The sequence below is a fragment of the Hippoglossus stenolepis genome, chromosome 11 (assembly GCF_022539355.2).
Source record: "Hippoglossus stenolepis isolate QCI-W04-F060 chromosome 11, HSTE1.2, whole genome shotgun sequence".
Taxonomy (NCBI): Eukaryota; Metazoa; Chordata; class Actinopteri; order Pleuronectiformes; family Pleuronectidae; genus Hippoglossus; species Hippoglossus stenolepis.
In genome coordinates, this window is record NC_061493.1 from 8,840,049 (window position 1) to 8,853,953 (window position 13,905).

General features: G+C 42.2%; 1 protein-coding gene across 1 annotated transcript; it reads right to left on the bottom strand.

Moving 5' to 3' along the window:
- Positions 1-86: 86 nt before the first annotated feature.
- On the bottom strand, positions 87-13,658 carry LOC118117868 (phosphatidylinositol 4,5-bisphosphate 3-kinase catalytic subunit alpha isoform). The gene is made up of 21 exons (XM_035170486.2): positions 13,124-13,658; positions 11,870-12,285; positions 11,387-11,596; positions 10,993-11,243; positions 10,412-10,657; positions 10,151-10,236; positions 9,940-10,045; positions 9,343-9,495; positions 8,912-9,046; positions 8,551-8,675; positions 7,422-7,503; positions 7,076-7,240; positions 6,838-6,941; positions 6,288-6,459; positions 4,902-5,008; positions 4,429-4,550; positions 3,963-4,041; positions 3,601-3,771; positions 3,375-3,492; positions 3,122-3,273; positions 87-2,928 (listed from the first exon to the last, which is right to left on the bottom strand). Exons 2-21 carry the CDS (start codon positions 12,219-12,221, stop codon positions 2,658-2,660), a joined length of 3,207 nt encoding a protein of 1,068 aa, XP_035026377.1. The 5' UTR covers positions 12,222-12,285; positions 13,124-13,658; the 3' UTR covers positions 87-2,657.
- Positions 13,659-13,905: the final 247 nt, after the last annotated feature.

The following is a 13,905-nucleotide window of genomic DNA, read 5'->3' on the forward strand; positions in this document are numbered from 1 at the left end:
TCATTTTTATTAGGAAGCAGAAACAAATTGAATTTCCTTGTAAATAACATCATTTGAAGTGTCAGACATTGTAATAAAATAACCTATTTAGATAGGGAGAAATGTATTTATTCAACACAATAAATGAATGCATACAGTTCATTATCAGACATGGTCATATGATGACTAAAACAAATATTTGAAGGTTTTTTAATGATATATACAGATGGACAGATAACTAACATCATTCCGGTTCTTTTTTTTTTTTTAAAAACATGCAGGGCAGCGTCTTCCTCCGTATTGTACTCACAGGGCAAGAGATCTCCACGGGACATGAGGGTCGCACTGGGACAACTGCATCAAGTCCCCGTCCTTCATTCAACAATTCACCTCTGCTTTGTCATTCATATCGTTTCAACAACTCGAGGCCGTCTACTGGGTTTGCGTATGAGGATGGTGCATGTTATGCATGATTGCTTTTTTTGGTTAGCAGTTACATATATGAGTTTGCTTTACATTTAAAAATACAAAAATATATTACCTCTGTAATTATTCAAGGAAAGCATTTGCACATGTAGTAGCAGGATCAGTATCTGTTACCTTCATTGTGACTTTGTTGTACCCCCACACAAGTAACAAGGTCATTTCTATACATGAAATTCAAGTAAACAACATCAGGTCAAACAAAAGGAAAAGTAGATATTCGAGGACCTCATGCATAATGAAGTGTGAGAAACAGAAAACAACCATATCATGTGGAAGTATAAAGGGAAATCGCATCATTTAGTTTGTTCTTCCATAAAGAACATGGGGACTAGTTTTCTCAAGTTGGGGTCCGGCCCACTGCTCTGTATCCCGTACAGAAGCACATGCATTTCGGTAGGATCGGTTTCCTGAGCATTTTTTCTTTTTTTTTTTTTTAACCAGGAACAGAATTGAAAAGAAATTGACTTTCACACAGACTCGTGTCCAGGAAACCGCCCTGTGGGGTATCATTTGGTAAAGCTAGAACATTTACTGACCTCTTACATATGTGTCTGTGCGGCGAACAAAATTGCAAAGACTTTTCTTGCGCACATAAGGGGCGACAATCATAGGAGAGAGTAGGGAAGAAGACACTTGGAAGGTTTAAATTAAAAGAATTCACTTTTTTTTAACCTGGATGTCACGATCTGGGTCCGTATGGCAAATGTGAGCAGAGAGTCGTCTTAAATTATTTTTTCTTAAAGGAGTTCGAGGAGACGGGAGCAAAACTCAAAATCTTAAATATTTTACAGATGGCTTAGATTGGAGCTCCACGCGGAAACCTGGTAGGGAAAGGGCAAAGGCAGGGTCCGAAGCTGTAGCTCATTGTTCTTACTGTTGGGAAGAAGTAAACAACACTGCTTTTCTTCCATGTACAGTCTGTACAGAGTTTGGACACGCTCGTTTGTGTGAAGCCTCTCTGCCTGACTCTGACATCAAGTTATTTTTTTCCCCTCAGCATACAGTACATATAAAGATCACAACTTGCATAGTGTAACAGCACAGCACACAAAATGAATGTTATGCATCCTTCTCTCCTGCGTTTCTCTCCTTCATCGGCTGAATAACTAAAGACCAATTCCTAGCGCGTGATACAGCTGGCCATCAGGAAGCTGTTCTGCAGTCACTCGATGTTTCAACATTTGTGCCTCAACGTCACCTGACACAGAATAATACTGATAGACAAAACAAAACAAATACTGCAGAGATCAGTGTGATGAGTACACGAGAATTGGAATAGTACTGACTATTTTCTTTTACAATAAGACTGCGGAGTAGTGGGGTTACACATGTAGTACTTTGGCTCAGTAGAAAATAGACTCAAAAAGGAATATGTGCACCGAATGCAAACAAGTCTGTGAATATTTCTCTGTACAAAGGTCAGTTATTTCGTGGTGGTGTTGGGATTTCTACACAGTGGACACATCGTCTGAGGGCTACAAATAAGTCATGATTCAGTTTCTGTGAAAGTGTTAAATGCTAGCTAAGTGTTTTCCACACTTCCTCTCTCAGTCTTGTACTTATAGTGTTTTTTTTTTTTGTAAGGACTTTGTTTGGGCACCTGCCAGGCTTCATTCACAGCATCTCAGCTGTCCTGGCTTGTGTCCGCAAACATCTCCCCATTCTTCATCCGGTCAAAATAGGTAGTGGAAATCAACAGTAAGTTTATCCGTAGAAAAAGCCTGCTGTGCTCATAGTGTACCACTTCAAAATGTTCCTTTCTTAATGCTGATGGTTGTAGATGTATTGAAAGAAGTTTTTAAAAATATGAAAAATAAAAATTTGTCCCAAGTTCTGTTTGCATGAAGAAGGTCAATGTAGTCCAGGTCCATCACACTTTTAGTCCCTATGGAGAAGACAGATGAATATAACTCCACCCTGCCTTGTTGAGTTCATAGTGCAGGGAAAAGACATTCAGACACCTGAAGAAATAAGAGCAATTAGGCATCATGTCCCTGAAATTGGCCCTTCTGAGCTCCCTTAGTTTGTGGTGCACGGGCACATGATGTTTCAGAGTCAAATGCTGGCGGTAATATTAACCAGGCCTTGGTGGAGCTGGGCAAATACTTATTTTTGCTTCTCCCTTCTCTTTTGGTTTTTAGTGTGCTGTTGTTGCCACAGTCCTTTACACCTCTCGTTGCGTACTTGCCATTTTAGTTCATGGCATGCTGGCGGATAGTGTGAAAGATCCAGTCCATCTTGGTCGTCCAGCCGCCATGGTGAGCGTCGTTCATCTGCTTCATGAAGTAGTCCAGGGCTTCCTGCTCTGTCTTGTCCAGGGCCAGGGTCTTCCTGATGTAGGCGATGTCATCGAATGACTGCAGCTCGGGCATCCCAGAGCCCAGCATCATAGAGAAGAGGTTGATGAAGAGGTTGGCGTGTTGTCGGATCGCCAGGTACGCTTTGTAACACATTTCCTGGAACCTGAGGGGCAGAAGGAAAACGTTACCTAAGGAGTGGAAGAAATAAACGTGGGGACAGAGAAAACAGACCAGTGGGGTCAAGTGGGAAATTCGGCCACAAAGAGGAGATGGAAGCTCGATCTCATGCCGTAAAAATACTGCAACCTTTTTCTTTCATCCAAAGATAACAAACTCATGTCCACTGCTGCCGTTACCTTTCGAACTCCCTCGTTTTGGTGCACTCTTGAGTTCCTTTGCTAATAACGATCAAGAAGTCCTGTGTAAGCACAAAAGGCACACGCTCCCTCTTGTACCCGAACTTCTTCTTTTTGTGGTCGAGGAAATGGCCAAAGTCTATGTGGAACAGCTGTGGAAATAGAAGGAAAAACACACAATTTAATTAAACACTTAACAGAAAGTATGTACGTGTATATATAACATAGAAAGAATGTCAAATGTAATCTTTACCTGTCCATCATCTTTGACCATAATGTTGCTATTGTGTCTGTCTCCTATGCCCAGGATAAATGTGGCTACACAGTAGCCTGCACATGATCGTGTGAACAGATCTATGGCCTGGTCGTACCTGAGAAATCAAACAAACGGAGAATACTTGTGTCTCAGAGAGGATCCAGTAACTGTGTGGTCACCTCTCTGTCCTACAGCTGTATAAATCACTGTTTCTGCCACTCACATCTCCCCCTTGTTCTTATCCTTGAGCCACTGGTGCAGTGTGTGGCTGTTGAACTGCAGCGCCCCCTTTAGGCCTCCTTTACACTGGATCTGCATGATGGTGTGCGAGCTCCTCACCACCTCGATCAACCCCACGCAGTCGCCGATTGACAGGCAACCGTATGGCAGCATTCTGTGAACACAAGCACAGAAAACATCAAGAGAGGCAGGGGAAAAAAATGATGGCGTCTAAATGAAATGACCTGAAGTGGCTGGCGGGATTTGCCACTAATCTGCATTCAAGCATTGAGTGCAGAACATGAAAGGTCTGGCGCTGTTGAAGTGTACCTTGTCGTTGATGTCACAGTGAAGTGAGGAGCCTACCTGAGATCAAGGCCTTGGTTCTGCCAGATGTTCTCCATTATCTTAATGATCTGCAGCGTCAGCATGTCCTGCCTCAGATCTGCGAAGGCACAGGGAGACAAGGAGGTGAAAGACAGTGAGGTGAGCACTAGCTCGTCTTTGATCAACTCCAAAGATGCATTATGGAGCAGAGCTGTCAAAGTCAGTTTTGTCATACACGGCGCTGCAAAATGCACAAGCAGCTGAGAAAAAGGGTGATTCAAATAACATGACACGTATTTCTCTGGATTCCGTGTAAAGAGCATAGATGAGCTCGTGATTGTGTAACAGGATATGCCCTACAGGCTTCCACTGAAATTTGCTGCATGCTCAGCAAACAGATTTTCAAGTCAAGTTGTGTGGTCATGGGTATGTGAGAGAGAGACAAAGGGTGGACAAAGAGAGGTAGAGATTTAGAGAACAAGAGAAAAACACAAACAAAACTCACCATCTCCATTTTTGAAGATAATTTCATTGTTCTGGAAGAGCAGCTCTGACATCATATCTGGGTTTTCCCAGTTGAGCCACAGTGGTCGCTTGGCTGATGACATCATCCTGCATTCCTCCAGACTGAAACACACACAAGGATGTTTAAAGAAGAAGAGAAATGACAGAAGGGAAACACCAAGTCCTCAGCAGTTGTTCCTGTGCTCTCGAGTCCAGACTCAGTAAAATATACAAAATATACAGTAAATTAGCTCTTCCCAACTGAGAGATGTGGACTGGGTCCACAAAATTAAGGTTCTGTTTGGAGAGCGATGAGTTCATTATGTTCCTAAATGTAATCATACACAAAAGGCTTTTTAAATTACACCTAATAGTATTTAAATCCTGAAGGACAGAGAGGTACAAGCAACACCCTCAGAGGAAATAAGCATTAAATGCCAACCATTAGAGTTAGATAAGAGAGTGCTGATGTACCGGAGGTTTCCGAGCTGATGTGCTGGATTCAGTGGGGAGGTGAAGCTTTGCAGTGCATCCATGTAGTCCGGCCTTCTCATCTGCTCCACCAGAAACTTCATTTGAACCTTAGAAGAGATGAAACAAGTGTATCAGTTAGTTTTTCCACCTGGACTGTGGCACCACTGTCTCATTTTTACAGGCCAGTTTCATAATGAGCAAAAACAAACTGTCATCTCTCACAATAACATAAATTATCTATAGTGTTTTCCATTCTTTCTGCATCGATTTGCCCGGCCTCTCCCCTTTAGAGAGAATCTAATTATGTAAGAAAGAATGAAGCAGTTATTAATGCTACTGCTGCTGCTGCCGAGCAGCTGGATGAGTGAGCCAGCCTGGTAAAGTTTCTGGTCCAGGCTCTTGTCATCTCACACCTAGACTACTGCAACTCCCTTTACCTGTTAGTGCCATCCGAGCTCTGCAGCTCATCCAGAATGCAGCAGCTTGACTGGTCTTCAACCAGTGGCTGCCCGCATCCGCTTCAAGACACTAGTACTTGCATACAGAATCAGGCTAATTCTATATCCAGGAGATGGTTAAACCTTACATCCCGGCCCGTCAACAAAATCACGTCTGTTTGCTGTCCTGGCTCCCAAATGGTGGAAAAAGCTCCCCATTGACATCAGGACAGCAGAAAGTCTACACATCTTCCGCCGTAGGCTCTATTAAATCAGTTTGCTAGTTAGCGAGCTAACCAAGACCTCAGCTTAGACAATTAGCCAATTAGCAGGTGGCTAAAACATTCTTGTAGCCTGTAGTTAGGTCTTAAATTTAAAATGACCTTCTGTGTTGTTGTTTTTTAGCTTTTTCTGTAGATCTAAAATAATCTGTTTTTGGATTCAGATCATAATATTAAGTAAAATCTTCAATAGTTACCAGTACATCTATTTGTTAATTTTTCATAATTTAGGATTTTCCTTGATTTATGAATAAAATATAGTCCCTCTAGTTTTCTCCTCTGCATTAATTTGCTCTTGCTGTGTTTTACTTAACATAAGAATCTTGTAGCAACTGACACTGAATAACGTTTTGACTTTGCTTAATGTCTCGTACCAATAATTCACTTACTTTAACCCATTTAAACACCATCTGATTTAACCTAAACATAATTTAAGTAACTGCTTTTATTTATTATTTGTATGATTTTTTTCCTATTACTGTAGGGATGAGTCAAGTATCATTCTGGTTTGAAATATATTTTGCTGTAAGCAGACTGAAGGCAACTGTCCAAATGTATCCCTCTGCTATATATCCTAACATCTGTAAGGCCAGATAGTCCAGATGTTGTCAGGATTAAACTCAACGATTCAGTGGCTCACAATTAACAGGTAGTGGCTGTTAGATTACCTTCTGTGCCTCATCTTTTTTCTCCTGTTTGAGGAGGTCTGTGAGATTGATGAGTTTCTCCATGGCCTCCACCTGTCTGCTCAGGTGCTTCAGATACATGCCACACGCCCGGCAGTATGACTCCAGCAGCAGACCGAACCGCTGGCTCACTGTCTTGTTGTGCATCTCTGACCTGTGAACATACAAGAGAAGTAAAACAATTAGATGTTGTTGGTGCCCTGATGGAAAACATTGCATGTTGCAGCTTAATACCCATCACTTCACCCTCCCCTTCCAAACACAGAAGTGAACCTGTGGTAACCTTCATTTATCACAAAATCTCAAAAGGTGTTTAGTTTGTCCATTCTGGACGACTGTAAAAACTACTAGGATTATTTTATATTCCATTTCTGCCAATAGATCCCTTTCACCTAAATCTTAAACACTCAACCTATAAATTCAACAAAATTTGGCATCAGACAGTTAAGTTCCATTAAAAAAATGTTACCAGTTAGGTCTCAAACAAACAGATACAACTTGGTGAAAGAAGGCTTTTTTTCTATTCACTCACTTTAAATGCCAGAAGAAGAAATGTCCTATCCTCTGATTGGTTAATGCTCTTTTCAGCAAGAAGCGTGCAAGTGGGTTATCAAGGTACTGCTCATACTTTAGAACCTGGAAACAGACACAGAAAATAATTTACCATAAAAACCACTTCGAGAGAACATGAAACTAAAACATTGAGGGTATTTCTTAGAATAATTCACACTGCTGACTTTACAGTCCAGCCAAATAAAGATGCAACACACCTGAACTAGCTGAATGAGGTACTGAGAAAGTTTGTCATCTGTTAGATATTTCTCAAGGCACTTCACGGCAAAATCTCTGATCATAGGATCGGGGAAGTTGCAATCTAGCAACTCCATGGCTTGTTCTGGCTTGATAGCAGGCCAGTCCTTCAGAAGGCAATACATCTATAAAAAACAAACAAACATGGGCTGGTACAAATTTACATAGATAAATGTTGTTTTAGCATTTTCCATTATCAAACAGCTACGTGGCATTGGTACAACAACCAAGTTAGACAGAGTATCTGTTATGGTACACGATGTCCTTCAAAATAAAGGTGTGTCAGCAGTAGAAACCTGAGCTCACCTGTGCAACCTCATCTCTGGAGTTCCATTTCACAGCCAAGAGGATCTTGGGAAGGATCTCTGGCATGTTGACACAGTCTTGTCTAGAATAAGTTTGGAGATAGAATTAGTTTCAACCCTAAATGCAGGGTTTCCCTTAGGTTTTGCTGTTTTGGTCAGGTTGGGTCGAGGGGACTGTTTGGTTGGGGCATTGTGAAAATATGCATTTCCACTTCATTTTGGACCACAGAGTTAAAAACCCACAGTTTAAAACACAACACAGGTTGTTGTTTTCACAGTACAATCAGACATTTGCAAGAAGAAAAGCAAACGAATATGCTCACTGAGGATACAGGAAGTGAGTATGTCATGAAGCAACCTTTGCATTTTTGTGAAGGATCACACTGTGCGCCATAGAAAAGGAAATTTCTAAAACAAGACTCATAGTGAATGGATTTGAAATGCTATTTAATCATCCGCTCATGGCTCTCTGACAAAGTAACAGTGTTTGGCTGCGTACCAAAATTTCTCTAGTCTGTCTGCAGACAGCTCACTGTCTCAGAGGCCACTAGTCAGCTAACTGAGTCACTGCAGCGAGACCACTCTTCTCTCACAGTCCTCAATCCTCTCGCTAAATTATTTTTTCTGACCGTTAAACATTTTTCACACTGCAGTCTTTTTGAGATCATCGTCTGTGACAGATGTAATTCTTAGCTAAACTCCTGCAGGTCAAACTCTATAAGTGTGGCTGTGGATGAGGGGTAGAACGGACAAAGATTAAGAATAGAAAGACTCGAAAACACTCACTATCCTAGCAACATAATAAAGCTAAAAGAACCCATAATGCATTTCAAAAGACCATAGTTACTATTGTATGTTCTCCATTCTAAAAGAATACCTGTTATGGTTTTACTTCATGGTCGATACAGTATTTTATTTCTCCAGTGAATACTCAGTATAGTTTTTCTCTTGCATTCAGTTTAGGTGATGCACCCAAGTCAGATAATTGTAGGGAAAATCCTGCCCATACAACAGTGGAATGCGTAAAATGTAATGATTTGGATAAGAGAGCGTTTATATCCAATCCTAACAAACCACTCATACACCTTCAAAACCCCCCTCACCATGATATATAACCATATACACATTACCTGTGCCTCCACAGAAAGTCTTTCTCCTGCTCTGTGATGTCAGACAGCGCATCTCTGTTGCACACCTGCCGCAGCTGCTCGTTGTCAGTGTCAGTCAGGGGGTTGTCACGCGCCAGTCTGTTACTCTATGAAACCATATAATTCACTTTAATAATAATATACACAGAACCACATGGAGTCAACGCTGACGAGTGTCACATAAAACTTCACATGTGAATAAGACAGTGATTTCATGTCAACCTCTGTGATGTGATTGATTTATGTGGCAGCTGCTCATGATTTAAAGAAAATGTATTTCTTTCGATGAATCAGATTAGTGAAGCAAAAACATGAAATAAACAACAAATGCTTGTTATCTTACCAAACCAGTGTGGCAGTAATTGAAGCCAAGCTCTCTGGATATATTCCAGTTCGCATGGTCCTCAATGGTGGTCATGTCAGGGAACTTGACAGGGCAACTGAAGTGGTCGAACTCTAGCTCAAGACAAGGGGTTTCCTGTGTGTTCAGAAAAGGTTGTCAAAGGGTTTAATTCAATCACAGAATTGCGCCTGGATCAATGAGTTATTAATTAAGTAGAATTAGAAGCTTGGTTGCTTAAATCTAGGCAGCTGAAATCCAGCTCTGTGACACTATAGGTTGTCATAAGCTCAATTAAAATTGGGACATGAAGCTTAGAGGTCATAAGCAGACACAAGCATAATATAGACTTGTGTTTGTACCTTATGATAGTCGGAGAAAGTTAATGTTTTAAATCCTGCCATTCCATGTAATTGAGTGGGAATTATATTCACCTTGTTGGGGTTGGAGCCTGTGACGCCGATAGGGTTGAGCAGGTCTTCTAGGCCATGTGGGACAGGCCATAGGTTGAGAGCCATCTTCCCTGCTACTAGTGTGTGGGTGTAGTCAAACAGGTTGATGTTGCCCCAGGCAAGGGGACAGTGCTCCTACAGGAAAATACCAGCAGGATGATGCATATGAAGATGATTAAACAGTCAGCAGCTCAGGGCTATGAAGAAGGAAGGCGCAGTGCAGCTCGCAGGGACGTTGTATATATTCCATTTCTACATTCACTGACCTTGTTAACTCTTCTGACTCACTAAATAAACAGAAATTCAAATGACCACACTGCATCCAAACATTGTAGAATCTTTAAGTGACAGTTAATGTTATAATTCCTAATATTTTCATGAAATAACATGCTTAAATTAAATTATTTTACAATAATTTGGGATTCGAATTGGCTTTTTAGGTATGAAGGAAAACAGAATGATGATGCGTGTTATCCACCATTAGTGTTTAGTATGACACACCGCTGTATATCAAAGCTGTATTAACATACATATACATACAAGTTATATACAACTTCAATGTAGCGTTTCACTGCTAACCTCTTTGGCTCCCTTCCTCCCTTTCACAGAGCAGATAGAGAGGCAGAGTCGGGCGGCACGGGGGATGTCTGGAATGTACATGTCGTAGTTCAGCCACTCATTCCACCTGTAATAAACAAGGAAACGCCCATTACCAAAAATCAATCTTGTTACTGATGCAAAGCTGAGAGAAATTCCAGAGTATAAAACACTACTCCTCATTGTGTATTACCTGGGGTTCGAACAGGGCACCCGCTGGGTGTTGACATTGTCACACAGCTGCTCTCCACCGTGGTATATCCCAGTCCTGACGTAGATCTAGAGCAGTCACAAGAACAACAGATTATTTACTAAGCCCCTGAGTGATAACAGTATCTTTCACTGGATGAAGTACAGGAGATGTTAAGATTTTGTTTTAGTCAATGCAGAACAAAGCAGAGACTCTTTAAAGAGAGCCAGATAAAATAGTTACAGCACCACACTGCATTTGTACCTTGTCAATGTCTCTGATGTTGACATTGACGTATGTGGCGCACAGTATCCTGATCCTCAGTGTTCCACTGATAGTCCATAGAGCCTTGGTGGCTGTTTCCCCATTCATGTAGGGCGTTGCTGTGGATATTCGCCTTGCATACGACGGCATTGTGAAGTTGTCGATGGGCAACTGGGAATACAGGCTGTCTTTTGCCATTAGCATCAGGTTGGGCATCCGTCCAAGCATGATACAGCTGCGCACATACTGTTGAGCAGAGTCAAATTGACATTTTGAAGCAATTCATGCTGTTTGACATTTCGAAGCCATTCAAATTCCTAGGTTTATTAACATCTGAATTACTGAATTTTACAATGACAACTCTGCAATAACAGACATACAGCACCTTGTACTTAACATACCATGGTATGTATGGTCTATTCTTGAATCAGCACATTATACAGGCAGCATATTTTCTATAAATTGCATTTCATGTCATGAATGTCAAGCCCATTTGGACTGGATGATAATTTGACGTGAGGTGGATCTCTTCCCCCATTAAGTACAATAGCATCAGATAAGCTATGATTAAATTAGATTACCTTGTACTGACTCAGAGGGTATTTCTCCAGTAAGTACTCGTCACAGCCGCACACTTTGAGGATGTATTTGCCCTGATACTCCTGCACACACATCTTTAACTGCTCCTGGGAGAGCAGCATGCTACGTGTCTTCTTACGGATGGCTTCCGCAATCACCTGCTCCGGCACATAGTCATGGTTGATCTTGAGCGTATACTTCTGTTTGTCATTGCTGGGTGACACAATAACCCAAATGACAACGATGATTTGACCTGAGGGAAAGAAAATTAAAAGAAACATTTTATCATTTTATCCACACACCCAGTGAAGGTGCAAAGAGAGAAATGTGAATGTTTATAAAATATATTGTGATGTTCAACATTTGCTTCCCAGTGGCTGTAGTAAGATGTCTTACCTTTATCTAGTTTGTTATAGATGTGCCGGGGAAGTTCTACTGAGGATTCTACATTGGGAGGGTACACATATAAAGCTCTACTGTGGGGTCCGTTACTGTCTCTGAGGTCCACAGCATCTTTGCAAACATTTAAAATGTTTCTTCTGAAGTCCTGCACCTCCGGATCTTTCACCAAATCAAACTCACATATAGGCATTCCAATAGCAAAACCTATGAGGGAACAAGTGAATAAAAAAAGTGAGTTGCGAGTCCTTCAACCTCAAAATGATTTAAGGTGGATTTTTCATGTCACATAAAATAATACGTTGCATTTCATAAACACAATATATGTTGTGACCAGTTAAACCCAATGGTATTATGTTAATCCTCCTCACTCTGTGTAATAACATTGCCAAGGACAACAGCTATTATAGTTTATTACTGTATGCTGCAGCATATTGTTTTGACATCTTATGTAGTTACATAAGATGTCAAGAAACATACCTATCTCTCGGTTGAGAATTTTCTCTTCCCTGTTGCCCACTGGCTCAATAACTTTGAGGAAGGCCTGGAAGAGTCTGAGATCGCACAACCTCCTGGTCTCATCGTAAAACTCCTCCCGCTCTGCCTCCTGGGTGACACTGACAAAGATGTAGGAGCTCTCCTCCTGCAGCAGATGGTACAGAGGGTACTTCCTGGCCTCTTTGAAAAGCTCATGCTTGACTGTGATGAGTGTGGCCTCCCGAAGGCACTCCAATGTGAGAATCATGCCATTTGGCAGAAGGCAGTCGACTAGGATGCTGGGGGGCATCAAGTGCATCCCCCATAGTTCTCCTGAGGATGGCCTGGGAGGCATGGTTGTGCCAGCAAATCTGCTCTTTTCAGAGGCTGGTAATTATCAGATGAGTGATGCCAACTAACTGTGAGAGAGAAGGAAACAGAATTATATAACAACCTCTGACCTGTGGACAGAACTAGTACAGACGCTTGTGGTTAGGATCTGGCTTCAGAGATGGTGTAAATGTACGGGAGCAGAATATAAACATGTTAAAGTTAACTCCTGAGGGTATTCTAATGTATTATGGGCGGCCACAAGTTTTCTATAATGTGTTTACATTACATAGGAAAGCCTACAGCAGCATTACATAGTACTAAAACAGGCCTTTTGTTTTTAATGTGCTCAGCACACTGTACACAGCTACTATGTGGAGATATTTACACAGACAATAGCAACACGCTAACAACTTAACACAACTTGCAGCAAATGGAAATGTCATTTTGTTCATTTAATTATTATGACGTTAGCATCAAGGCTAACGATAACACAGCTTGTCAATGCAAACTTTAGCTCTGGTGAATTTAAGCTAACAGTGGTGTCAAACGAAAAGCACTTGCAAAACCATGTAAACAAACTTGTTAGCAAACACCCACACACAGTTCAGTGTGGCTAACGCTGCTAAGGTTTAGCTTTCAGCCCAAGCTTGACAGGCGCCCTCGGCTGGTCTCAGTGTAAAGCGGCTGCTGTTGTGTTTTGTTTCTCTGCTAGCTAGCTCGCCGTGCTAGCCAGGATCCCTGAGCAGATCAATGTCATTTTAAAATATGAAAAACATCCGCTCAGACACAAGCTAATGTGACGTTACTACAATAAAACGGGTGCGATCCCACCGCTTGTTGTGAACCCGTGGAACTCGTTTAGTTGAAAGCAAAAGCAAACACACCACACAACATGAGGGGAGGAAAAAACAAATATTGGGCTACCTGTGTCAGACAGCTATCACCACCCGGTTAGCCGCGGCTAGCTCTGGAAGTCCCATTCGTGCCCGCTCTGGAAGTCTCACCCAGCGGTGCTAGCTCTCCAGTCGTACTTCATCCAAACAATGCTACCGAGGGCCCGGGACAGTCCCGCTTCACCGGGATAAAAAGACGCCCCTAGCTCCTGGTGAAGTTGCCAATATGCTGCAGCGGAATAAATGTATAATGCTTCATAATGCTCTCCATCGTGCTGTCCCGAAAACACACACACACACACACTAACAGTTTGGTAGCGAGCTAGCTCCGCGCAGCAAGGCTAGCAGCAGCAGCAGCTTGGGGATTGCTAGCAGGCTCCTCATCAGCAGCACGCACCGCCCACACACACACACACACGCACCGCCCCCACACACACACACACGCACCGCCCCCACACACACTCACACACTCTCACACAGTGTCATGAGGTGAGACTGGGGGATTCACGGGAAGCGGGTCTGACTCTGTAGAAATTCCAGCGAAGAGCACATGAGAGAAACAGTGGCTGAGCTGTGGTTGTTTTCTGCAGACAGGTCATAATGTGGAGACCAAAGCGAATCCCCCCCCCCCCCCCCCCCTGCAGCGTGTGCGTGTTTCTCCTCCGGGAGAAAGACGTGGAGCTGGTAGATGCAGCGCTCTGATTACGACACTGTGTGTTTATCACTGTGTGTTGTTCATCAATTAAACGATGTTACATCTCAATGGAATTCAAGCTATGTGATCATGTGATTGAGCTCCTGATAGAGGAGCAT

Bases quoted from the DNA above. Each gene is read 5' to 3' on its own strand.
- LOC118117868 (XM_035170486.2), bottom strand. From the start codon at position 12,221: ATGCCTCCCAGGCCATCCTCAGGAGAACTATGGGGGATGCACTTGATG. The intron at 9,496-9,939 runs GTTAGCAGTGAA...ATTTTCCTGTAG, and splicing joins GGAGGAAGGGAGCCAAAGAG to GAGCACTGTCCCCTTGCCTG. The intron at 3,493-3,600 runs GTGAGTGGCAGA...TTGATTTCTCAG, and splicing joins GATAAGAACAAGGGGGAGAT to GTACGACCAGGCCATAGATC.